The 23,949-nt window shown below is 54.0% G+C and overlaps 1 protein-coding gene across 1 annotated transcript in view; it reads left to right on the top strand.

Moving 5' to 3' along the window:
• The first annotated feature begins 4,259 nt into the window (after positions 1-4,259).
• The window catches only part of ADCYAP1R1 (ADCYAP receptor type I), a 57,103-nt gene continuing 37,413 nt past the window's right edge, over positions 4,260-23,949 (top strand). Inside the window, exons 1-3 of the mRNA XM_065939191.1 lie at positions 4,260-4,556; positions 15,553-15,691; positions 17,433-17,538. Coding sequence (XP_065795263.1) covers positions 15,590-15,691; positions 17,433-17,538 — 208 coding nt within the window. The 5' untranslated portion in view covers positions 4,260-4,556; positions 15,553-15,589. The remainder of the gene's footprint in view (positions 4,557-15,552; positions 15,692-17,432; positions 17,539-23,949) is intronic.

Raw genomic sequence — 23,949 nt, 5'->3', positions numbered from 1 at the left:
CCCGGAGAGCCCAGGCCTGTACCTGGATGTCCCTGCAGACTGCCTATCTGCTGGAGAGGGGAGCTTTAGAGGCACTGGACCTGCCCTACGCACCATCATGGGACTGACCTTCCAGAGCCTCCCTGCTCACCCCGCTGTGTCTCTGGGCCTTCCAGGGGCCACTCCCTGATGCACTTGGGTCGACTCAGAGCCTCCCTGGCTGTCTGACTCCAGCATAGATGCAGAGGGTGACCACGGGCCATTCAGTATCAAGCTCTCCCCGGAACTGTGCACTGGCTTGTGTGAGAAGTGGCCCAGGGTCAGCATTTTGCTCCTTCATAGAAAGAAACCCAGACTCCATAGCCCGCCATGCAAGGCCCAGCACATTCCCAAGACAGGAATTAGATGGGCAAATGCACAGAAGGCAGTTACTTTCCCATCCTTTTCATGGCCTGGAGCATGTAGAAAACAAAAACATATGTATATGAATAGTTCCCAGAGGAAGTAAAAGAGGCTGCTGACGGTTGCTGAGTGCACTGAGAAACGGTCCCTCGACACACCTCTCAGGGTTCCAGACATGTGAGCATGCCACCTTGTGACGTGCACAAGGAAGGCGTTTAACAGAGGGCTTATGATAGTGGTTCTGAGCCTTGGCTGCGCATTACAATCCACTGGGGAGCTTTAAAAAAAAACCCGTTTGCCCAGGCCTTATCACAGACTGTCTACTGATCTCGGTGGTGAGACCTAGGCATGGGGACATTTTTAAAGCTCCCCAAGGATTCTGTAGCACCGGAGGGTTGAGAAGCACTGGCTCCAGATAAGGTGAGCCCTCAGCAAATGTCAGCTGTTTATTGTACAATAAACACGCCTCGGTGTCCTCGAATGCGCTGTTCTTCCTGCCTGCGCAGCTGGACTGGTGTGGCTGGCGTGGGGTGGGCTGGGTGGGGGCTGAGAGTCACGGAGGGAACCAGTGCTCAGGAGAGATGAATGCTGGGTAGGGCAGCCTGGCATCCATCTCCCTCTGCCACATCTCAGAAAATTGAATTAAAATCCATCTTTTTCGGCTGCTGCCCGCCTGGCTGGCTGGCTTGTGGAAGGGAGCTGAGGCAATGAGCACCTCAGGGGAGGGAAAAACTGTTGAGGAGACCCCAGCCTCCAACCCCAGGGGAGAGAAGAAAACTCCAGGGGTCCTCTGGGAGGAGCGGGTGGTCCCACGGGTGGTCGCTCGGCCTCCAGTTTCCCTGAATGAAGCCAGGCAGGCCGGGTGAGGAGGAAAAAGAAGGAAGTCTGGTCCTGTCCGTGGGGAGGCCCAGTCTGGGAGACCAGAATTGGCATAGCTCCTGCTGAAGGAGAAACAGGCTTGTCTGGAGAGACCAGAGCTGTATGCCTGCATGTGTGGAGAACAATCCGGAGCATGAGCGGCCAGCCTGCTCCAGAATGATCGGGGCTGTTAGCAAGGTCAAACAACACCAAACTGGGCACATGGACACAAACTTTAGTCCCCAGTCTAAGTGCGTCCTTGGGTTAGTCCTGTGGCCCCTCCAGGCTTGGGTGCTTCATTCACAGAGAAGGGGACTAGTCAGCCTTCCTGGATCCCAGCTCCGATGATGCTCATTCCTGTGGCTCATCTAAGCTGATGTCATTAGGTACAGCAGGGATTAGAGGCCATCTATAAGGACTGCAACACCTTGGAGAGAGTAGAGAGGTGCCCTGTCCAGAGCCAACTCTAAGAAGTGTCCCTTATGGTGGACCCTGTGTGCCTGGCTTAGTGGGCAGCAGGCAGAGCAGGAGCTGGATTTCTACCCCTACCTGCTCCATGCTGGGCATGGATGGCACAGTGGGACCCAGAGCCCTGGCTGACCCCTAGCTGTAGTCAGTTAGAAGCCTGCCCTCTGGCTAGGAGCCTGACAGCAAAGGGGGAAGAGGTGAAGGGAAGGGATGTGAGCGGAGGACTGCAGGTTAATTCCTGTCCACTGGCTGCCCAGGCAGAGGGGGGAAGGGATGCTCAACCTGCTCACTGCCCACACCAAGCAAGACACACATCTGGGACACAAGACAGAGAGCAGGTGTTCCAGAGCCCAGAGGGGGACCTGGAGTATGGAAAAGAGAGTGAACATTGAAACAAAGGCTGACTCTGAGCCAAGGGTCCTCATCTAGTGGCCTGACCATGGACATTTCCAAGGACAGCTGGCTTGCCGCAGGTGACCTTTCTCACACTTCGTGCCTCTAATGTCCTGAGTTCCATGCTTCCCTCCTGACTCTAAGATTGTTGTAGCCCCTCTTTTCTCTTCACATTTCACAGTTTATAGAGCACTTCCACACACAGCATCTCATTTGATCTTCAAACAACTGGGTTGAAGATTGATGAAAGGAAGCTGCCAGGGGTCAGGCAACAATCTAGAAATGGGTCTACTCAGGTCTGGAGAGAAGTTCTGCTGGTCTTGTCTGTCTGACTTGACCAAGGCACCGAGCCCTCTTCTCTCCAGAGGGGTCTCACTCTTTATTGATACAGATAAGAACTAACATCCTCCTCTTCCAGGAAGCTTTCCTGGACTGAAAGAAATGTGATCCATGCAGACAAACAGTGTGGCGTACCAGAGGGGGCCAGGGTTCACTGTGTTGTAGAAAGAAACCACCAGCTCACTAAGCAGACTTTCTGGACACTCAGATACCCTTATGGAGTCCTGCTCCATCCTTCATTCTTCTCTTCAGTTGGGCAAGAATTCCCAAGGAAAGGCTCAAGTCTCTCTCTCCCGCCTCCTCCTTCTTGAAGCTTCCTCAACAAGGTGGCATACCCAAAACTCAAACCCACTTGGAAGGCAAGCAGTAACTTACTGGAATAAGGAAAGCCAGAGCCTGGTTGCAGAGCTGTGGGCTGGGGTATGGAGGGAGCTCTTCAGATGCTGACACCTGGGGTAAGACCAAGAAACCATGAGCAGGGGCAGGTAGGAGCAGTGGGTTGGCTGGTGGGGGTGGACAAAGGGTAAGTGCTTGGCATGGGAGTATGTAACTAACTGTTCTCAGTTGGGCTTTGGCTTTGCCACCAACTGGCTACCTGACCTTGACCTGATTGGGGCTTCCCAGGTTGCACTAGGGGTAAAGAACTCATCTGCCAATGCAGGTGACACAAGAGGCACAGGTTCTATCCCTGGGTTGGGAAGATTCCCTGGAGGAGGTCATGGCAACCTACTCCAGTATTCTTGCCTGGAGACTGCCATGGAGAAGAGCCTGGCAGGCTGTAGTCCTTAGCGTTGCAAAGAGTCAGTCAGTTCCCCTCACTAAGCCTCAGCTTATCCATCTGTACCAGGAGGAGGTTGAGCAGTACAGTAATAGTTGTTCAGGCTCTAAGTCATGTCCAACTCTTTGTGACCCCACAGACAGCAGCAAGCCAGGCTTTCCTGTCCCTCACTGTCTCCTGGATTTTGTTCAAACTCATGTCCATTGAGTTCGTGTAGCAATAGTAATTAACTCATTAGTGAGGAAATAAAATCAGTGAAAACCTACTTAGTCCCGGTCTTGTTTAATGCTGTGAGGAGGTGGGGGGTGTGGGGGGAAGGCACTGTGATGCCCCTATACAGGGAAGTAGCTGAGGCTCAGAGACACCGAGTCACTTGCCCCAGCTCACAGAGCTAACCCTGGCACAGCCGCGACGGGAGCCAGGCAATCTGACCCCAGAGCACTGTTGTTTTAAGCTGCTGTAGGGCACCCCTGTAAGGCACCCCACCTCCCTTTTCTGGCCTTAGAGGGGATCACATTTGAAGACATTCGGACAGGCTCCCGGAAGCTAGCTGACGTTCCCAGGCCAGGGCTGTGGGGGCAAAGAAAAATCCCAAGGGGAGTCTGGCATTTGCCCTGTAAGGAAGGCTTCCTGGAGGAGGAGGAACTGGTTCTGACAGGGAATCAGAAGGACGTGGGAGGCAGAAGACTGATGGTTTCTCGCTCTGGGTATTTCGAGAGGGTTGAAAGGAAGGAGGTGAACCCCGGGACTGAGTCCCGGAAGCCGGGCGACAGAGGGGGATTGTCGCCTCCGCATCCTCGCCCCCAGGTCTCCGCGCCAAAGCTCCTGCTCTGGCCTGCGGCGGGCGGGGTCCGGCTCCCCTAACCCCTCCCCCGGGCGCCCATTGGCCTGCACCCCACCCCCCCAGCCTGCGAAGCACGGGGGGAGGCGGTGGTCGGTCGCCTCCCTCCAGCCCCCGGCCTGGCTTCGCTGTGGAGGCGGCGCCTCTCCGGCAGGGCAGACGAGGCTGGGCGGACGAGCGGCGCGGGGCGGGCTAGGGCAGGCCGGGGGCCCCGCGGTCGGGCCCCGGGCGGCGACTGACAGCGGCGGCGGCGGCGGCGGCTCCAGGCCAGCGTGGTCCCCGCGTGCGCACAAGCTCACGCCGCCGCGCAGGGACCCACGGACCCCGGCGCCCGGCGGACCCACAGACGAGGAGATCCGGCTCTACGCGCGCTACTCAGCGCACGAGCTCCCCATCTCTGGGCGGAGCGGGGCGCGGACTCGCCGCTGCGCGCCCTCCCCGCGGAGCCTGCCCAGACCCGCAGCCCGCGGCCCCGCCGCGAGGCCCCTGGGTGAGCAGGTAAGCGCCGCCCCGCCGCCCTTGCCCCCCTACGCCCCGTCCGCCCTCCCCTGACTCCAGAACCTTCGCCCCTCCGGGGCCTCGGGACCCCCTCCTCCAGCTCAGCTGTCTCCGCCAGCCGCGTCCTTCACCGACGGAGAGCGGGCCAGGGCCAGAGCGGGGCCAACCTCCCGAAACCGAAATGAAGCCCTCTCCCGCCGCTGCTTCCTTCCTGCGCGACACTCTGCCACCCTCCGTCCCGAGCCACCCCCCCTCCACCCAGTGTCTGGGATCGCGCTCCGGAGAGACCGATCCCTGCAGCCCGCAGGGGGTGGGATCGGCTAGCTCCCGGGCGCCCCTCCTCGTGCCAGGAGGGAGGACCCGGGGCGGGAAGGCACTGCGACCGGAGGGACCCAGAGGGACCTGTCTACCTACTCCTGAGGCAGACGGACGCGGCTACGCGGATCCGATCGGGAAGGCGACGCTGGAGGGTTCCCTGGGGGCTGGGTACCGCAGTCTTCATGGGGTTTGAGGGGTGGGCTCGGGACAAGCTGTGTAGAGGGTGAGGTACGGGCCAGCGTATATAACGTTCCCGAGTAGTGACACCTTCGCAATGGTTCAAAAGAGCGTTGTCTCTGGGCTTCCCGCGGTGCAGAGGCAGGGGTCGGGATGCCTGGGTTTCTGCGGTTCCGCGAGGAAACGTCCCCGGGAGCCTGTGGGAGAAACGAGTCGTCTCCCCTGGCTGAAGTGGGCCCGCCTGAGATGAGACCCTTGCCCGCTTCCTTAAAGGCACAGGCTCCCGCTGCAGCTGTGGCAGGCAGGGGCTCGCAACCTGGTCTGGCAGGACCTTTGCAGGTTTGCAGGAGGGGGTTCGGGGCGGGGCTGGGGGCGGAAGCGGGGGTGGTGGGTTAGAAGCGGCCGGAGTGCCACTGGATGGAGCTAGACACTCGGGAGGGAGCCCAGCCAGGAACTGAGTGTATTTCATGTGGAGCTGGGAGTGGAAGCTCGCCCCTAGAAGGTGCTGAGACCCCCTTTGAAAGCTGCTGGGGGAGGGAGGGTGGACCCCTGCCCAATTCTCCAGAGGATTTCTATGCTTTTAGTACAGGTGCATCAGTCTCCTTTATCTCCTCCAGCACCCTCCTCCCCACTACCAAAAGAAAAGACATGGCATTTGGCTTTTCCAGTGAGCAGCCCTGCGGATTGGGGGGGCGGGGCAGCTGGAGAGTGAGAGGGGGCTACACAGTCAGAGGGGGGCAACTTTCCCTGGAGAGGGGCAGAAAGGCGTTCTGAAGGTCAGGCTAGAGGCTTTTGAGTGGCTGTGGGCCTCTGGAGGGATTAAAAAACTATATGAGCCTTGGAGGGGTAGGGGCAAGTGGGGAGGAGCAGCACTTAGATTATCTCAGAAGGCCAGTTTGAGTTGGTGTTGGGTGCGGGTGGGGTTGGCAGAACCCCTAGTCCCTTACCCAGATGAATCTGGGGCTCCTGCTGCCTTCTGACCTTGGGGAGGACAAGCAGAGGTGCCAGTCTGGACGCCAGTCAAAATTTGAGTTTATAAATTAGAAATAGAACACACTGGGGCAGGCCCTGGCCGGATCTTCCAAACAGTTCATCAACAAGTGTGTGTGGGGTGACCAGGGAGGCAAACCCGCTGCCTTCCTGCCCCTGCCATGGGTCATTCGTCCATGATTCTGTGCCTGGGACAGGATGTATGACTCTGCTCCTGTTTGCGATGAGAGGGAATGTCTATGGGGAGATTCCTGAAGGACCCTTGCCTACGTTCTGGGAACTAATCAGGCTGAAAGATCCATTAAGTGCTGTTTTCTGTCAGTTTCAGGTGGGCAGGGAGTTGATTGGAGAAACACGGGAATCCACCCCTTTTATGCGGCCACCCCTCTCTGCCATGCCCCTATTTTGGGACACTCCCTCAATTTGTGTTGAATAATCCAAATAAAACAAAATGGGGGTTTACAGATCAACAGACACCTGGAAGGCTAGGGTGTCAAGACTTCAAGCCACAGAGTGGCTTTCTTCCTGGGGATGTGGCCTCAGGTTATGTGTCCCAGGTATCCAGTCTCACAGATCTCCCTGACCAGGGCTGGCACTAGGTGGAGGACTTGTGGTGTCTGCTGGAGGGCAGAACCAAGGAGTGCCAGTCACAGAGCACAAGCTCAGCTCGGTGCCAGAGAGGCCTCGTCTCTTCCCCGAGAGCCACCCCAGCGTGGAGCTGACACTTGGGGGATGACAGTGGATTTCCTGTCTGGGGAGGAGTGTGAGCAGAGATTCCATACCCCAGACAGGTAGGCCTAGAGCCCCTGGAAGCCTTGATTACCCCTGAATGGAGGAGTCTATGAGTCTGGGGTCTGAATGGGCTGGGGCTAGTGGTCTGGCTGCCTGGCAACATGCAGTCTGGAAACTCATCAGCTGCAGCATGTTTGTACTGAGCCCTGGATGCCGTCAGAGGCACGTGGTGGCAGCCACCCCCACAGTGACACACAGGGAGGCAGTGACACACCGCTGGGGTGGCTTCAAGGCTTCCTGTGACACCTGCCAGAAAGCCAGGGCAAGCTTGCAACAGCAGAGAGCAACACACGTAGGGACATGGGGACACACACACGGACATGGAGACACACCCTCTCACACAAATCTGAACATGCCTGGGGACAGAGGTGTCTGCTCCACGAAGATCACAGTCTTCCTTGATGAGTGTCCACGTGCACGGCGTTGACAGTGAATGGAGAAAGTGTGTGTGTTGCGTGAGGCTGGAGCGAGGGTTGGCAGGCTTTTTCTGCAAAGGGCCAGATAGTAAATTATTTTAGGCTTTTGCTGGCTGTACACTCCGTTGCAACTGCTTCATTCTGCTGTCATAACGTAAAAGCAGCCGTAGATGCTACTTATGCAAATGAGCAGAGCTGTGCTCTGATGAGCTTTATTTATGGCCACAAATTTGATTTTCACACAGTTTTCCTGTGTCATGAGATATGAGCCTTTTCATTTTTTTTCCTGACCATTTGAAAATGCAAAAACCATTTTGGGCTCCCTGACTGTATAAAAATAGGTGACAGGCTGGATCCAACCAGCTGGAAGGGTTTGTGATCTCCTGGGCTATAGGTTAGCAAAGAGAATTTGGTTTAAGAGGTGGAAGGAGGGAAGAGCTTTAGTCCTGGGAGCCCACAGTGCTCTAGGGGGCCCTGGATGCCTGTCTTCACCCTGCCTGGAGCTCAGGGTACCCATCTATTTAACACCTGACCTCAGCATCCTATCCTAGACAAGCTTCTGCTGGGTTCATGTTATACATCTCCCACACTAAGGACTCCTGGAGACAGTGTTCATGCCTGAAAATGAAAGGATATCATGTCAGTGGACTCACCAAACAGGTCCTGAGCCCCTCTCCCATTCACCCTGTTGGCCAAGGACATGCCCACCTCCACCAGGAGGAAAACCCGCAGGGAGACCTGGACATGCCCCTTGTTTTCAGACAAGACTTCAAACTCACAAAGACAAGGATGAAACCTGAAACAGCCCAGGCAGGGGTGAGGGGTTTCCTCATCTAGGGCTGGTAGTTGTCAGAGGAGAGTGAGGCCAGTGGAGGTGGGTGCAGCCAGGCTGGGCTTCCTGGAGGTGGTGATAGGAGGCTGTATTGGTCTTGTGGAATACCTGGACTCTCTCATCCCAGCTCCATGCATTGCCTTAGCTGTCACCTTTCTCCCATGACGAATGGGCACCACAGAGGGCTGGCTGGGGAATAAAACATAAGAGTTCCTTTGCGGATACCTATGAATGTTCCAGCTTCTGATTTAAGGCTGTGTGGTAGACTGGGTCCTATTCAGTTTCTTCTTATCCCTCCTGTCCCCTTCTGACATTTCTTTCCTGCTATTTCCCCAGAGGAGGGGCCTGAGAGATCTTTCCCCACTTTCTCAAGTCTCTGGATTCTGTCCTCCACTTCCCATTCCAGCTGCCCTTCCCTGCCCACACCCCCATCTCCTCTACTTGGATTCCAGGTTTTCTGCTTGTGTTTTCTCCTTCCACTCAGCTCACCAGCCTTCTGAGGAATACTCCCTAAATGAGAAGCTTAGCACCTCAGTCCCCTGCGTGAAACTCTTCAGTGCCCCAGCCCTTTCTCCTGTAACTAGGCTGCTGCGTCCCTGGCATCCCAGACTGGCACCGACCTCCACCGTCTCACCACCCCCCACCTTGCTGGGTCCCTCAACACTCTTCAGTCACCTTTCTAAGCTCATCACCAGGCACCCCTCAGGGTTTTAGGGTGCCCACCGAGTGCCCGACTTGTGCTGGGTGCCAGTCAGAGCTGGCCCTCCCTTCCAGGGGTCAGCATCCCCTCCAGAGGGACGGCTGGTTAGCAAGAAGGGCAGTGCAGATGGCACGCTCTCCATTCCACCTGCCCCGAGCCTCAGCCCCTGCCTGGGAGGTGCACAGTCACCCATCCGCAAACCAGCGCCTGCTTCCTGTTCCAGCTCCCCCACTACTGCCCTCTCCTCCCCACCCCCCACCTCCCACTGCCTTCCATCACTTCTCGCCCCTACTCATGCCTTCTCCTTTCTTTTATCTTCTTCCTTATTTCCATTCTTCTCTCTTCCTCTTCCAGGCCCTGGGGGGCTGTCCCTGAGAGAGGATTCCCAGGACCCTTAAGGGACAGGAGATGCACCTGAACTAGCTAGTGTGGAAGGGTTTGGCAGCGTGACCTTGGGAAAGACTCTGAGTCACTTTGGGCCTCAAACCCTCACCTGTGAAACAGGACATTACTAACAATGGGTGGGCTTCCTTGGTGCCTCAGACGGTAAAGAATCCACCTGCAATGCAGAAAACCCAGGTTCAATCCCTGAGTTGGGAAGATCCCCTGGAGAAGGAAATGGTAACCCACTCCAGTATTCTTGCCCAGTAAATCCCATGGACAGAAGAGCCTGGTGGGCTACAATCCATGGGGTTGCAAAGAGTTGGATATGACTGAGTGACGAACACACACACACAGACATGCTACCAGTGCCCATGCGTGCCCAGCCTTTCCTGAACCCAGGTTCCCTATGTGTAAGAATAGTAGGAGACCCTTTCAGGGACATGACTTCTGTCTCCTGCTGTGCATAGGCCGCCAGGAACCAGACTTAGAAAGGGGAACATCTGAACATCAAAGAAGAACATTCGCATTAATGATTAATCTGTCCATTGCCAGGACACCCCTCACTGCAGCATTGGGCACTGACCTTTATCAGCTCTGACCTTATTGGTGAGAAAAGAGGTTCTTCTTTCCCAGAAACAAGTTAAGTTCCTTCCATTTGAGGGGTGAGCTGGAGGGGCAGTGTTTCATCTTCCAGCCTTCCCTCACTGGTCCCCTGTACTAGGAGGGAGAGGAGGAAGTGGGGGGTGGGTGCTGCTCAGCTTTCATGAGTAAATGGAGCTTCTGTAGAGAAAGGGAGGTGAATGGTCCACTTTCTCTGGGTCGTTTTTGATCTGGTGTCCAGGCTTGGCACTGCCCCGTGATGGGGACGGATGCTGAACGGCCAGAGGAGATGCCAATAGGAGATGCCCCAACTCCATGAGGACAGAAGAGGGACCCAGGGCTCTGCAGCTCCACGGAGAGGAAGAGTGAGATGCTGCCCTCCTCCAGTGGGTGCTCCCAAGAGGCAGAAGAACCTGTGCTGCTCAGGGCTGGCCTGGAAGGATATGGTGGAAACACATCAAAGCTTCCCCTGAGGGTCCGAAAGAGGGCTGAGCTCCCCAGCCCAGGCACTGGACCATCTCAGCACGGAGGGCTACAGAGAGGGTCATGCAGGGTTGGCCATCGTGGGAGATGCTGCAGGGTCTCCATGTCCCCTCCCACTCCATGCGGAGCCCAGTGAGTCACCGCTGGCTCCTGTGTGCTGACTGATGATGCCGTTTTCCTGTACTGCCTGGCGCAGTGGCTGCTGGAGGACACCTGTTCCTGCCCCAGGCCAGTCACGGGCTTGTGGGTCCTGAGGAGGGCAGGCCCTCCCAAGTCTGGAAGGAGGAGCCGACTCCCCTGAAGTCTGCATATTCGTCACTCATCTATTCCTGCCAGGCAAGGCTCTGGGACTCTCTTTTGGGTGACCTTGGGAAGTGTCTCCCCCACTCTGGACTCAGTTTCCCCACAGGAGGCTCAGTACCATGGGGAGGTGGCCTTCAGAGTCCATTTCACGTCTGAAATGCTATGTCTGTCATGAACTCTTCCTAAGGAGGGTGCTTCAGACAGAAATGTGGGCAGAGGGGTAGCAGACGGCCTCACTAGTCCCAGGGGCTGTGAGAGGGATTGCTATTAGGATACCCATGGATTCTGAGCTGGTCTTCCTTTTAGCAATAACAGAGAGTGGTGGGAGCATAGGGATGGAGTGCACAAGCTTTGAAGCCAGGCTGTTTCGGTTCACTCCCCAGTTCTACCACATGCTTGCTGTGTGACCTTGGGGAAGTCACTTACCCTCTCTGTGCCTCAGTCTCCTCAGCCGTAGAGTGAGGATGATGACGGCATAGGTTTGGGGCAGGTGAAATGAGTTAATGTATATTTATTGTTTGGAATAGTGCCTGGCATGTACTGAGTGTTCAATAAATGTTAGCCATTAGTGAATAAAAGTGCAGCAGACCTGATGTTCCCATTTTGAATATGATAGAGGGCTTCCCTGGTGGCTCAGATGGTAAAGAATCTGTCTGCAATGCAGGAGACCCAGGTTCAATCCCTGAATCGGGAAGATCCCCTGGAGAAGGGAATGGCAACCTGCTCCAGTATTCCTGTCTGGAGAATTTCATGGACAGCGGAGCCTGGTGGGCTACAGTTCATGGGGTTGCAAAGAGTCGGACACGACTGAGGGAATAACATGGGAGTAGAGATGACAGTAGGATGGTTAAAAAAACCCTGAACACAAGGTGGTAGGATAATAATAGTTAACATATGGATAGTCCTTATTGGGAGCCAGGATATACTCTACTGTCTATGGTTTATTGTTGTTTAATCGCTAAGTTGTGTTCAACTCTTTCGGGACCTCGTGGACTATAGACCACCAGGCTCCTCTGTCCATGGAATTTCCCAGGCAAGAATACTGGAGTGGCCTGCTGTTTCCTTCTCCAGGGGATCTTCCCGACCCAGGGATTGAACACGGGTCCCCAGTGCAGGTGGATTCTTCGTCACTGAGCCACCAGGGAAGCCCTGTCTATAGTTAACTTACATGAATTGGTTGATGCCTCCTAGTAATGTCTATGAAGTAGGTATTATTATTCTCATTTAACATATAATCAAATTAAGGCACAGAAAAGTTAAGTGGCTTGCCTGAGGTCTTTAAGTTTAAAACTCTAGCAAAATGGTTCTCAAGTCCACCATACTAAATGTCAGTATGTAGTTTAATTGCCTTCAGATCAATTTCAAAAGCCGGTTTATCTCAGCAGAGCCTGGACCCAAGAGACAAAACCTGGGAATATCGGTGAGCTGGTTATCCTGAGCCACATGTGTGGTGGGGCTGAAAGAGCCCAGCATCCATCCTGAGGGAGGGGAGAATCCAACCCCAGGCTGCAGTGGCCAGGCTTGACCGTGGCCCTTATGAAGGTTATTGACAACTTGGGGGAGTCCAGAAGAGGAAGGCAACCTTGACAGGGAGCAGGGGACAGGGCTGGGAGTGGCAGACCCAGGGGTTACATTTGGAAGGGCTTTCCTGGGACAGAGGACCCCCCCCCCCCACCCATGTGGTCCAGATGTATATGAGGTTTGGGGCAGGTGGCCTCACATTGTAAACTCTAAGCGTTGTACAGTGGTCTTGGGGTGGGGGTCTGGGAAAAGAGGTGGGCCTGGGATTACATCTTGAGACCAGGTTCCCAGCTGAGGTTGGGGAGGGGGATGATCAAGGCCTGGGAGCCGGCAGGTTCCCTCTCTCCATGCCTTGGTGAGTGATGTCTGTGTCCTGTTCGGCAGAGGGTAGACTGTAGTTGCGGAAGGTGGACTAGAGAGGGCAAAAGTGGGAATCAGGAACCCAGCTCTCCTTGCAGAGGAGGCCTCATATTGAGAGTATCCCCTCTACCCTGCGGCACAGGGTGGGGGTGGGGTGGGGGTTACACTGCTCTCTTGGTTCTCACATTGTCTGAGCAGCCTGGTGACAAAGCAGAGAGCTGGGGGATGGTTAAGCAGTTAGGCTGGGGCCTCTGCTTCAGCTTGTTTTTAATCCACTGCAGGGATAAGCATCCTGCAAGTCAGGGCATCGTGTGTGTGTGTGGGGTGTGTGTATGTGTGTGTATGGATGTGTTTGTCTGTGTGTCTTTGTGTGCATGCTCATATACTCATGTGTGTGTACCTACAGTTCCATCTGAATCCAGATAAATCTGTTGCTTCTAAATATCTGAATGCTTTTGCAGAATGAGTGCGTCTGTGGTTATATGTGTTAATAATTTGATAAAGGTACCTGAAGATGTAAATCTCTGGGTGATGCATCTGCACATACCTTTGTTCTGTGCTCTGTGGGGGTGCCTTGGCATTTCTGTGAAGGTGTGTGTTGTCTGTCAATCCCCGAAGGAGTCTCCACCTTCATTATTCCACACTTGGGTGTTTGTATTGATGCCTTCAGGTGGGTGCCCTGGGGGTAAAGTCTGTCTCTGTGGAATTGATGTGTCGTTATACTCTTCTCTGTAGACCTGTTTCTGTGTGTGTGTGTGTGTGTGTGTGTGTGTGTGTGTGTGTGTGTGTCTGAGAGAGAGAGAAAGAGAACACCAGTCCTCAAAAACAAATTTCTTCTGCTTGCCTGCTGCCACCCATTTGCCCCCTAGAACAAACACAATGGGGCCAGCCACTTGCTCTTCTTCTAGGTTAACACTTTTGGTTCTATTAAGGTTAAAGCAGAGGCTTTATAATCCTGTCTCTACATGAGAATCTCCTGTAGAATTTAAACAACACTGGTACCTAGGCCCAGCCTGAGGGAATCTGACTCAGTTGGGCAGGAGTATTTTTAAATGCTCCTCAGTGATTCTGCTGGACAGCCCAAGTTGAGGACTGCCAGGGTGGTAGGCGGAGGTGTGGGGGGCACCAGCCTTGTCCTGGGTGGAAGCCTCTCTGACCCCAGGCCCCATCAGCCTTTGCTCCGCATTGCAGCATGTGTGGGAGACTCAGCCCAGATATCGGAGTCTTCCTGCCTTAGTAGCTTTTCTGAGCCCTTAGTCTCCAGCATCTGCTGAGGCACTGTGGGCCCAGCATTCCTCTCTTCCAGCCAGGTGTGGAGGAAGCACCAGCTGTCTGAAGACAGGGCTTTGGCCTCCCTAGGGTTAGTGGACATGACGGATCCCCCCGGGGATCACCAGTGCCACGTCGTGCCAGAGGCAGCTGGTGGCCCCAGGAGTATGGAGGGTTCTGGGAGGGGGTACAGAGGCTGAAGCCTGTGCCTGGGGTGCTGGGGCCAGTGTTTCCCCAGCCTGCCTAGTCCTTCTTGACCTGCAGAGGAGAGACTGGGCCAGCATCCCTGAGGCCCCTCTGGCCTTCTCAGAGCATCTCTTGGGGATACCCAGGCCCCCAAGTATTTCCAAGTGACCCCCAAAAGGCAGAACAGCAGGTAGGTAGAGAAGGTCCCCCCTTCCTTGAACCTTCCTAAAATTGGTTTTCTTTCTCCTTTTTGGGTGCTTATTTGTCACCAGATTGAGATTGAAGAGGTGAGGAGAGGAAGGAGGTATGAGGAGGTAGAAATTCCGGGGCCACAGAGGGCCCTGGAGTGATTGCTGCTCTGCCCATTGATAGGGGTGTGCAAGGACTCATGGTTGGGATGCAGCCCTTTGGGTCTCCCCATGGATGCAACCCCAGCACCTGTGGGTTAGTGGTGGCCCTGATATGGGCCTCGTCAATATTTTTAGTAATAATTTAATAGTAATAATAGCTTTTAATTACTGTTTAGTACTTCATTGTATGGCTATGCAGGGGTCTATTAACAGTGCCTGCCTGATGGATGGTTGGCTGCCCCATTTTTTTTTTTTTTTTTGCTGTTGATGCTCTTTTAAATGATGCTGAACATTCTTGCATATGCTTCTTTCTGTACAAGTGCAGTTATCTCCCTGGGATAGATACCCAGATGCCGAATTGCTGGCATGTGAGGCATATCAATTACTCATTGATTTTAGAAGCAGACCAAACTCTTTCTCTGGGCAGGTGCTGGAGCTCCCTCAACCTCCTCACTCGACCCCCTTTGCCCTGTCTCGTCCCTGGGAGCTTTGAGGAGGAGATCCTCGAGGTCTGAGCACATCCTCCGTAGCATCACGTTTTGTCTGTTGCATTGGTGATGGTTTTATCCTGGAAGCCGGGTGGGCTGAGGCAGGGTGAAAGGATGCTATGTTTGCTGGGGACCAGGCTTGGCTGCTGGAACAAAGCGGCCCTTTATGAGCCAGTGAGTTGGAGAGAAGAGCAGCTCCCTGTCACGGAACCGCCGGCAGCTAGGTGGGCCTTCAGGCTGGCAGGGAGGCTCAGTGCCCCGGGGCCCACTCCATCATCCTGGCTGCCACTGGCGAGTTGTTCCTCATCCCTCAGGTGTTATCCTGACTAATCCGTCCAAACTGGGTCTGAGGCGGGGGAAGAGCAGCAGGGGCAAGCATGTGCTGCCTTAGGGATAGGTAGTATTGAGGTGGCACGTGTCATGTCATCCACATTCCATAGGTGGGAAATTCATCACATGCCTGCACCCAAGAGCAGGAGGGACCCAGAAGTGTCCTCTCTGGGGAGCATGTATGTGCCAGCTAAAACTTTGCCCCTGTGGAGGGAGATCCAGAGACACAGTCATCTGCTGCGGAGGAAAAAGCCATCCAGACCATTCTCGTAGTCCGATGGGCACTGGGGCCAGCGGGTTCCCTGCTGTGGCCCCAGTGCCTGGTACTGAGCAGGTGCTCGGCAGCTGCTTGTGTGTTAGAAGAATAAAGAACCGCACATACAAAGGCATGGACGGGGGTACCCTTGCAGGCTTTGCTGCGCCTAGGGGAGAGGGACTGTCCCTGCCCCTCCTGTGCCCCCGAACCTGCGGGACTCATGCTTTTCCTTCCTTTCTAGCCTGTAGACACCTGGGGTTGAGCAGTGGCGGCTGTGAATGAGAGGCGGGCGGCACTGGCCTGAGCCGCCTTCCAGGCTGAGCAGCGTCATGGCCAGCATCGCGCAGGCCTCCCTGGCTGCTCTCCTCCTGCTGCCTATGGTAAGGACCTGGGACCCGCGCCGCCCCCCGCGCCTGCCTCCCCCCGCCGCCGCCATGACCAGCCAGAGCCCCAGGCTCACTTGAGCCCCCACCTCAGATAGCCTGTGTCTTTTGTGTCCTCTCAGCCAAGCTCAATTCCCATGGCTGGTATCTCTGCCTGTACCCCCACTGGATCATCCCACACCATTGTGTGCATGAAAAAGGGTGCTTCTTCCTCAAGACCTTGTACCAGTTTGACAAGAAATTGTTACATAATTTACAAATTGATTATGATAGTAATATATGTGGGCTTCCCTGGTGACTCAGATGGTAAAGAATCTGCCTGCAATGCAGAAGACCCAGGTTCAGGAAGATTCTCTGGAGAAGAGAATGGCTACCCACTCCAGTATTCTTGCCTGGAGAATTCCATGGACAGAGAAGACTGGCAGGCTAATAGTCCATGGGGTCACAAAGAGTCGGACATGACTGAGTGACTAACATACACATTTGTGGCAGCCTTTAGAGTTATGCAGTATACAACCTGCTCAACTGTATTCAGGGGCCCTCATTAGGGCTGCAGAAGGCAATTTTGATCCTGGTTCCCAGCCTACTAGTCTCTGGCAGGCTAGAGCTCAGAAGCCTCTTCCTGACCAAGAGGGATAGGGTGGACGGTTCCCAGGCGTTGCCCCCCTGCTCTTCTACCTGGGAATTCTGACCAGCGTAGATTCAGCTCTCTTCAGAGCCCTGGATGCCAGTCCTGCCTCTGGCCTGTCTTACTGTGTGACTCCAGATGAGCTCAGCCCTTTCCCTACACATCTGTGAACAGTCAGTGCTAGACTGGGTCCCTGAGCCCTGCTCTTGGCAGCCTGCGATGCCTGACACCTGCCTCCACACTTGCCAACATCCCCTTGTGAAACCATCCCTGCCCTGGAGTTTTAAGCAGAAGTGACAGCATAAGTATGCAGCTGTCGTGACAGCATTCATGGGCTTTGAAGTTATTTGATCCTACACTTAAATCCAGTATCTGCCGCTAACCAGCAGGCAGTATGACCTTGAGCAGGAGTTGTTTTTAACTTCTTTGAGCCTCAGTTTCCTCTTTTGTAAAATGGGGCAGGAGTGAATGAGCATGGTTAGTAAGCGCCATGCAGTGCTATCACTGTCCTTTGCCTGCAGCTCCTGGGCCCCCAGTGGAGAGGACGGATGAACTCTCTCAGGCAACTCAACTCTCTCCTCTCTCTCACCTGCTGCTTGCTCCCCTAAAATGCAGTCATAGCCTCAGGGTCTCTGGAGCTGGACTGCATGAGTTTGAATTCTGGCTGTTCAGTCTACTAAGCTCTGTGACTCTGAGCAAGTTTCTTAACATCTCTGTGCTTAGGTTTCACATCTATTGAATGGGAAATGGTAAAAATAGTGCCTACTTCGTAGTACTCTTGATATGTATGTATTCATGGATAGGACAGAGTAATGCACGCACTTTAGTATGGTGCTGTCTATGTATTTGCTAATGTTATGATAAAACGTGGAAACTGAGAGCCAGGGAAGGGGGTGGGATCTGCCCGGGTCCCACATTGAGCTGGTAAAGTGGAAGAGTCCTCATGGCATTTGTGACAAAGCGGAGGCACCGCTGCTTCTGAAATCTCTCAGTCACTGTCCTCTTCCTGCTTCTTTTGCTCCCCACCCCCACTGCCCCTGAGGCTTAAGTAGCCGGGCTTATCAGTGAACCTCCCTGCTCCTCACCATTTATCCCCTGTGTCCCCTGCAGGCCACTGCCATGCACTCTGACTGCATCTTCAAGAAGGAACAAGCCATGTGCCTGGAGAAGATCCAGAGGGTGAATGACCTGATGGGCTTGAATGACTCCTCCCCAGGTGAGGATGGTGGTGGGGAGGGCCATCACCCCCGGCACATCTAAGGTCAGCCTTAGAACTGATGTCCCCGCCTCTGACCGCCTACAGAAACTGATGGAGGATACAGGCCCCTGGGTCCTTCAGAAAGCCCTTTGGGGCGATGGAACCCTGGATCTGCTCTGGGCAGTGATGCTGGGGTTGCCCTCCTTGGGGATGGCCTGCCTGGATGCCTCCCTCTGAAAGGGGCTATTCCAGGTGACTGGACGTGGCCGCCTTCTCTCCCATGGGGGCCGAGAATGAGTTGGTGTCTGGGTTGAGCAGCCAACGGCTGTCAGAGAGCTCATTAGCAGGCAGCCTGGGTCTCGTGGCAGAAGGGACACAGCTGTTGCTGGTGGCCAAGCTAGAGAGCACCTGGTTAACTCAGAGCGTGGGGTGTGGGATCTTGCCCATCTCCTCTGCTCACTCCATCAGCCTCTCAATGATTCTAGAGTGTATCCTAGTTTTAGAACCACTGGCTCGGTCAGAGAAGACCATCCTCCAGGGTGCTCATGTCAGCTCAGGCCAGAGAGCAGTGCTCAGGGTCCAGGCAAACCCGTCTGGGAGCCAAGAGTCCAATCTGACAGTAACCAAGGGCCAGCAGTTGTGTATTCTGGTATTGATATCTGTGCCTGGGGTGAATGGAGAGAGACCAGCTCTTCTGCTATACCCCTTCTCTGCACCTTCCCTGCCCCTTCTGTCCCAAGTGTGTGCGCTATGCATGGAACATTGGTTAAGGGTCAGCCAGTGTCACTGAAACACACCTGAACAAGGAAATCTGTCAGCCTGTTCCAATGACTGTGAGTGTGAATTCATGACAACACTTTTATATATGTTTTTATGCTGATGGCTTGGCAGTAGAGAATCCGCCTGCAATGTAGGAAATGTGGGTTCAATCCTGGATCAGGAAGATCCCCTGGAGGAGGAAATGGCAACCCACTCCAGTATTCTTGCCTGGAGAATCCCATGGACAGAGCAGCCTGGTGGGGTACAGTCCAAAGGGTCACAAAGTTGGACATGACTAAGCAATTGAGCGTGAGCATGTACTAATATTTATATATTTACTACTTGTGGGCTTCCTTGGTAGCTCAGCTGGTAAAGAATCCACCTGCAATACAGGAGACCCTGGTTCAATTCCTGGTTCAGAAAGATGCCCTGGAGAAGGGATTGGCTACCCTCTCCAGCATTCTTGGGCTTCCGTGGTGGCTCAGATGGTACAGAATCTGCATGCAATGTGGGAGACCTAGGTTAGATCCCTAGGTTGGGAAGATCCCCCAGAGAAGGGCAAGGCAACCCACTCCAGCATTCTTGCCTGGAGAATCCCCATGGACAAAGGAGCCTGGCCGGCTACAGTTCATGGGGTCTCAAAGAGTTGAACACAACTGAGCGACTGAGCACAGCATAGCATATTACTTGTATGTCCCCATGATCTTTTATATCCAGTAAAGTGAGTGCATTGGAATGACACTGGTTTGTGGGGGACGAGATGTGTCTGTGGCATGTTGTAGCTGTGTAGCTGTAGGTGGGGGGCTCCCAGGTGGACATCTGCATCCACTTAAATCTTTACTCCTCACTGATCCCAGGATGCCCACCCCCTACCCCCAAAGAGAATATGGGATGGCAATATATATAGTGGCCTTCAGAGTGGAAGCCGAGGGACAGTGATAGGCTGGGGAGGGGCATTGGAACTCGGCAGAGGGCTTAAGCGAGTAGAAAATACAGGGAAGATCATGGAGAGTGAAAGCAAGTTTCTGACTGGGTGGTTTCATCCGCACAATCCTTGGCAGGTTTTAAGGATGTTTATTGGGACCGTTGTTGAGGCGATATATTTAGTGGTTTTGACCCTCATTCCAAACCCCTGCGTGTGAACTAGATCTTGCGACAACACCAAGCCCGGCTTCATCGTTGTGACGCGCGGAGAGGTCGAGGCCAGAGGTGGCCGTCACTGGCCAAGTCACACTGAGGGCCGGAGCCAGCTCTGGGACTGGCCCCAGGTCTGATGTCCCAGCCGGGCAGCGCTAGGAGACAGGGAGACCAGATACAAGGAGAAAGGACTCCTGTGCGTGGGAACCAGAGTCGCCTCTCTGAAGCGTTCCCAGGCCCACGCAGGGCAAAGGCACCGCCCGCTGGGCTGGCTGCTTTGTTCTCTCTGTTCAGCCCAGGCAGCCCTGCCAGCCCCGGTGAGTCCTGCCAGCACCTCTTCTTTGTGAGGCTGCGGGCTTGCATCAGTCTGGAGGCCTTCCCTGCATTTAAGTGGGCTGGTCAGGTGTGGTTCTCCTTGGGGGTCCCCCGCCCCATACTCTGGAGGATATGGAAGAGGGAGGCCAGCAGTGGCTTTGGCATGAGCAGGACGAAAGCGGCTTGGAGGAGACACAAGCAGCCTGTTCATTGCTATTCTGACCCAGCCGCTGAGGCCTGTCCAGGGTGCAGAGTGCTTATCCCAGCCTCCACTTCCACCCTCACCAGGAGAGCGGCCTGAAGGAGGGAGGGGGAACCTCTGCAAGGCTGGGCCCAGGCTCGCCATCCTTGGAGCAAGATCAGCTTCTTGTCTGCGCCTCCCAGCAGCTCTGAGAATGAACAGACTCCCAGCAAGGGGGTCTGCAGGGGCCCTCCCTCTGAGGAACTGACTTCCCAGATCTGACACAGGGTTCAGTTTCTGTCCAAACCTGTTTCCTTTTGGTCCCGTAGTTCTCACACGTAAGCCTGCATCAGAAATTGCTGGAAGGTTTGTTAAAACCTGGATTGCTGGGCCCAGTGATTGCTGACCCAGTGGATCTGATGGGGCCCGAGTATCCGCACCTCTGGCAAGCTCCCAGTGGCGCTCCTGCTTGGGGGTCCACGCTTTGAGGACCACTGACACCCACAGAGAAGGGCTGCGTCTTTAGTCCTCCCTCCACTCCCCTAGCGCCGAATTCGCAGCTGGTCCTCATTTTATGGATCAGCAACATTGGCTGTAAAGTAAATTTCAGTATGTTGAATCATTTTTTACTCTTGAATCATGCGCTGTGATGAGGGACTTGTTCTAACAATACCCAGGCACCCTCGGGCAGCTTTTCAAAAGAGGGGACTGCGCCTTTGTGTGACTCCCCCTGGTCTCACGAGTGTTGAGCGCTGTGTGGAACCGGCCGGACTCATCGCCATGACAACCCGAGATTAGCTCCTTATTTTGTTCCAGTCGGGGCTAATGGCTCTTGCATTCTCTCTCCATTCAACCTGCCCAAGTGGTCTTTCCCCCTCCTGCTGTCACAAGGCACTGCATCTCCTTGGCCGCTGTGCGTATTAGTGTCTCGGTGGGAGCAGCTCCAGAGAGTGTGCCCACCATCACCGCCCACCCCAGCAGAAATCCCCCTGGGCCTGAATTCTTCTCACCGAGTCCCCATCGAGGCTTTTAGTGGGATAGACTGAGCCAGGAAGGTGTAGGCAGGCTTCATGGAGGATTGGGAGGCTTGGGGTGTCAGAGTGGAGAGTTCTCCCAGTAAGAACACTGGTTCTGGCTTCCTCTGCACGGGGAAGAAGAGGACGGGAACTCTCTTGACCCAGAAACCACGTCTGATGCACTTACCGTCTCCTCCTTGAAGCAGAGTTCCTTGCCGCTGTGTCATCAGTATATTCCAGTTTTCCTTGTGTTTCTGGCCACCTCTCCAAGTCTTCTTTGCCAACTTCTCTTCTGAGTGGTGACCTTCCTTTTGTTGGGGCCAGGCCCTAGTCTCTTCTCTCTTTTTTTTTTTCCCTCTCAAATCTACACCCTCTCACTGGACATATTATCTGGGTCCATGGCCCTATATAACTTCCTTGTGCTGACCGCTTCTTGTTCTCTTCCTCCAGTGGCAATTTCCCCTCTGAACACTAGAATGTTATCTAACTGCCTATTTGAAATCTAGTTCTGCTTGGCTCTTTGCATCATCTCAAACTAAAGACACCCCAGGTGACACTCTTGAGTTCCAGCTTGCTGATTCCCTCCACCACCTGCCTCTCATCCAGCCCTCCCCACTGTGGCTGGTGGCTCAGTCAGCTGGCCATCCAGACACTCAAACCCAGGTGCCATCCTTGATGCCTCTCTCCCCTTCGCTGCAGAAGTCAGGGTAGCCTAGACCATGGTGTGGTAGCAAATGAACCTTAACATCTCAGAGACTTAGTACTGTAATGTTTATTGCTTGCACATCACAGGCCAGTGTGGTGGGCAGAGTGGGGAGGTGAGTTTGACTCCACTTGGTCCTTCAGAGATCCATCTCGGAACACTGCCACACTGGATATGTGGCCTCCAGGGATGCTGCAGAGAGGGGAAAGAGAGAGAGTTTGCGGAGTCTGCAAGGGGTATTTTTGAGACCCATTTGTCATCCCCCGCCCCACTCACCATGAGTGAGTTCTCAGTCACATGAGATGGATGAGCATGAAGGGCCCCTGGCACACTCACCAGTTGTGTCCAGCCAGTCTGTCACCAAGTCCTGCCTCCAGACCTTCCTACACAGCACTCCATTCTATCTCGGCTGCTATCGCTCTTCATCGAGCCCCACCACCCTCCTCCCAGCTGCTGCCACATCCTGACAGACGTGTCTTCATGTTTGCTTTCCTGCTCTTGAAGTGTATTACCTTCCCACACAACCAAATCAGGCCACATGCCTCCTTGTCTTAAAACCCGTCTGAGAGAGGTAGAATAATGCCCCCATCAAAGATGCCCACGTCCTCATCCCCCAAAGCCTGTGGACTGTGTTGCCTTAAAAGACAGAAGGGACTTGGCAGGTATAGTTACATTAAGTTGGGTGAGTAGCCTGGATTATTAAGTATAATCACAAGCATCCTTATAAGTGACAGGAGGCAGCAGGAGGGTCAGAGGAGAGAGTTTTGAAGATGCTATGCTACTAGCTTGGAAGATGGAGGAAGGGGCCACAGGGCAAGGGATGTGGGTGGGCTCTGGAATCTGGAACAGATAAGAGAACAGATTCTTCGCTAGAGCCTCCAGAAGAAATACTGACACCTTGACTTTGGCCCCTTTCTGACTTCTGACCTCCAGAACCTTGAGACAAGAAATTGGGTCATTGTAAGCCACTAAGTTTTCTGTGTTACAGCAGCAACGGGAAAGTGATACACCATCCAAGGTCTTCTTCAGCTTTTGGCATTAAATCCAGAGTTACTCCCGTGATCATAGACTATAAGCCCTGGGGCAAGGCAAGACCAGGGGTGCTTATTCATCCCACTCTTGCTTTTCAGTGTCTGACTCTTAATAGACACTTAATATTTCTTGAATACGTGAGTGAAGAAGAGGGAGGGAAGAAGAAAATGAGAAGATGAAAAAAAGGCAAAAGGAGGAGAGGAAGGAGGAGAGGGAGGAGGAGAAAAGGCATCTTGAAATCTTCCAGCCACAACAGCACTAAGCTTTGTTGGGGCTGGAGTCTGGAACAGATGGGGAAAGAGAAGCTGGACGTATTGCGTGGGTGTGGAAGGAAGATGAATTGTCGTCCTTATTTAAAAAAAAAAAAAGGTGCTCACAGGAGCCCAGACCCAGTTCTCATCTCCCTGGAAAGTGTTCTTGGGAGCACTCGGCTCCGAGGCTCCCGAGGCCAGAGCCGACCCATCGAGAATGGGAGAGAAGACAGACCTCATCTCCCTTCTCATCTGGGTCCAGCTGAGAGGTGATAACTGTAGGAAAAATGTGCACGAGGCATCCTGGGAAGCCCTGAGGAGACCTGCGTCTCTTTTGACCCCAGTGGGTGGACGTCTAAGAGCTCCCTATGGATCCGGGACATTGTCCCATAAAGCAAAACTGTTTATCTATTCACAACATTTCTGACACCAAACGTGTGCGTTTTCCATACCAAGCAATTCTCCAGTTTTCTATGGACACTCACTGGATGTCCCTACAATTTAATTCAAATCTGACCCTAACTATCTAGTTAGCACAGACCCTACAGGTGAAGGTTCAGTTTCAGGTTCATTTCAGATGCCAGTTGCACATCGTGGGTCCTCACACTTAAGGTAACCCACACTTCAGTCTGACTTGGCTACCGATCAGGGGTTCCCATGACTTCCTTCTCACACTCAATAATTTGCTATAATGGCTCACAGAACACGTGTACCAGTTTTTTTTTTTTTAAAATAAATGAACCAGGATTTTATAAATGAACAGCTGGATGAAGAGGTCCATAGGGGGAGGTCCAATAGAATCCCAAGTGCGGGAGCTTCTGTCTTTGTGGAATGTGCCACTCTCCCGCATGTGGATGTGTTCACCAACCCAGAAACTCTCCAGATCCCATTGTTTAGGGGTTTATGGATGTTCCATTATGTAGGCACAATGGGTTAAATCGTTGGCCTTTGATGATTAACTCGATTTTTGGCCCCAACATGAGAGGTGGGGCTGAAAGTTCCAGTTCCTTAATCCCACAGTTGGTTGCCCTGTGG

The sequence above is a fragment of the Muntiacus reevesi genome, chromosome 6 (assembly GCF_963930625.1).
Source record: "Muntiacus reevesi chromosome 6, mMunRee1.1, whole genome shotgun sequence".
NCBI classification, from domain to species: domain Eukaryota; kingdom Metazoa; phylum Chordata; class Mammalia; order Artiodactyla; family Cervidae; genus Muntiacus; species Muntiacus reevesi.
This window is presented reverse-complemented; position numbering and strand designations above follow the sequence as displayed.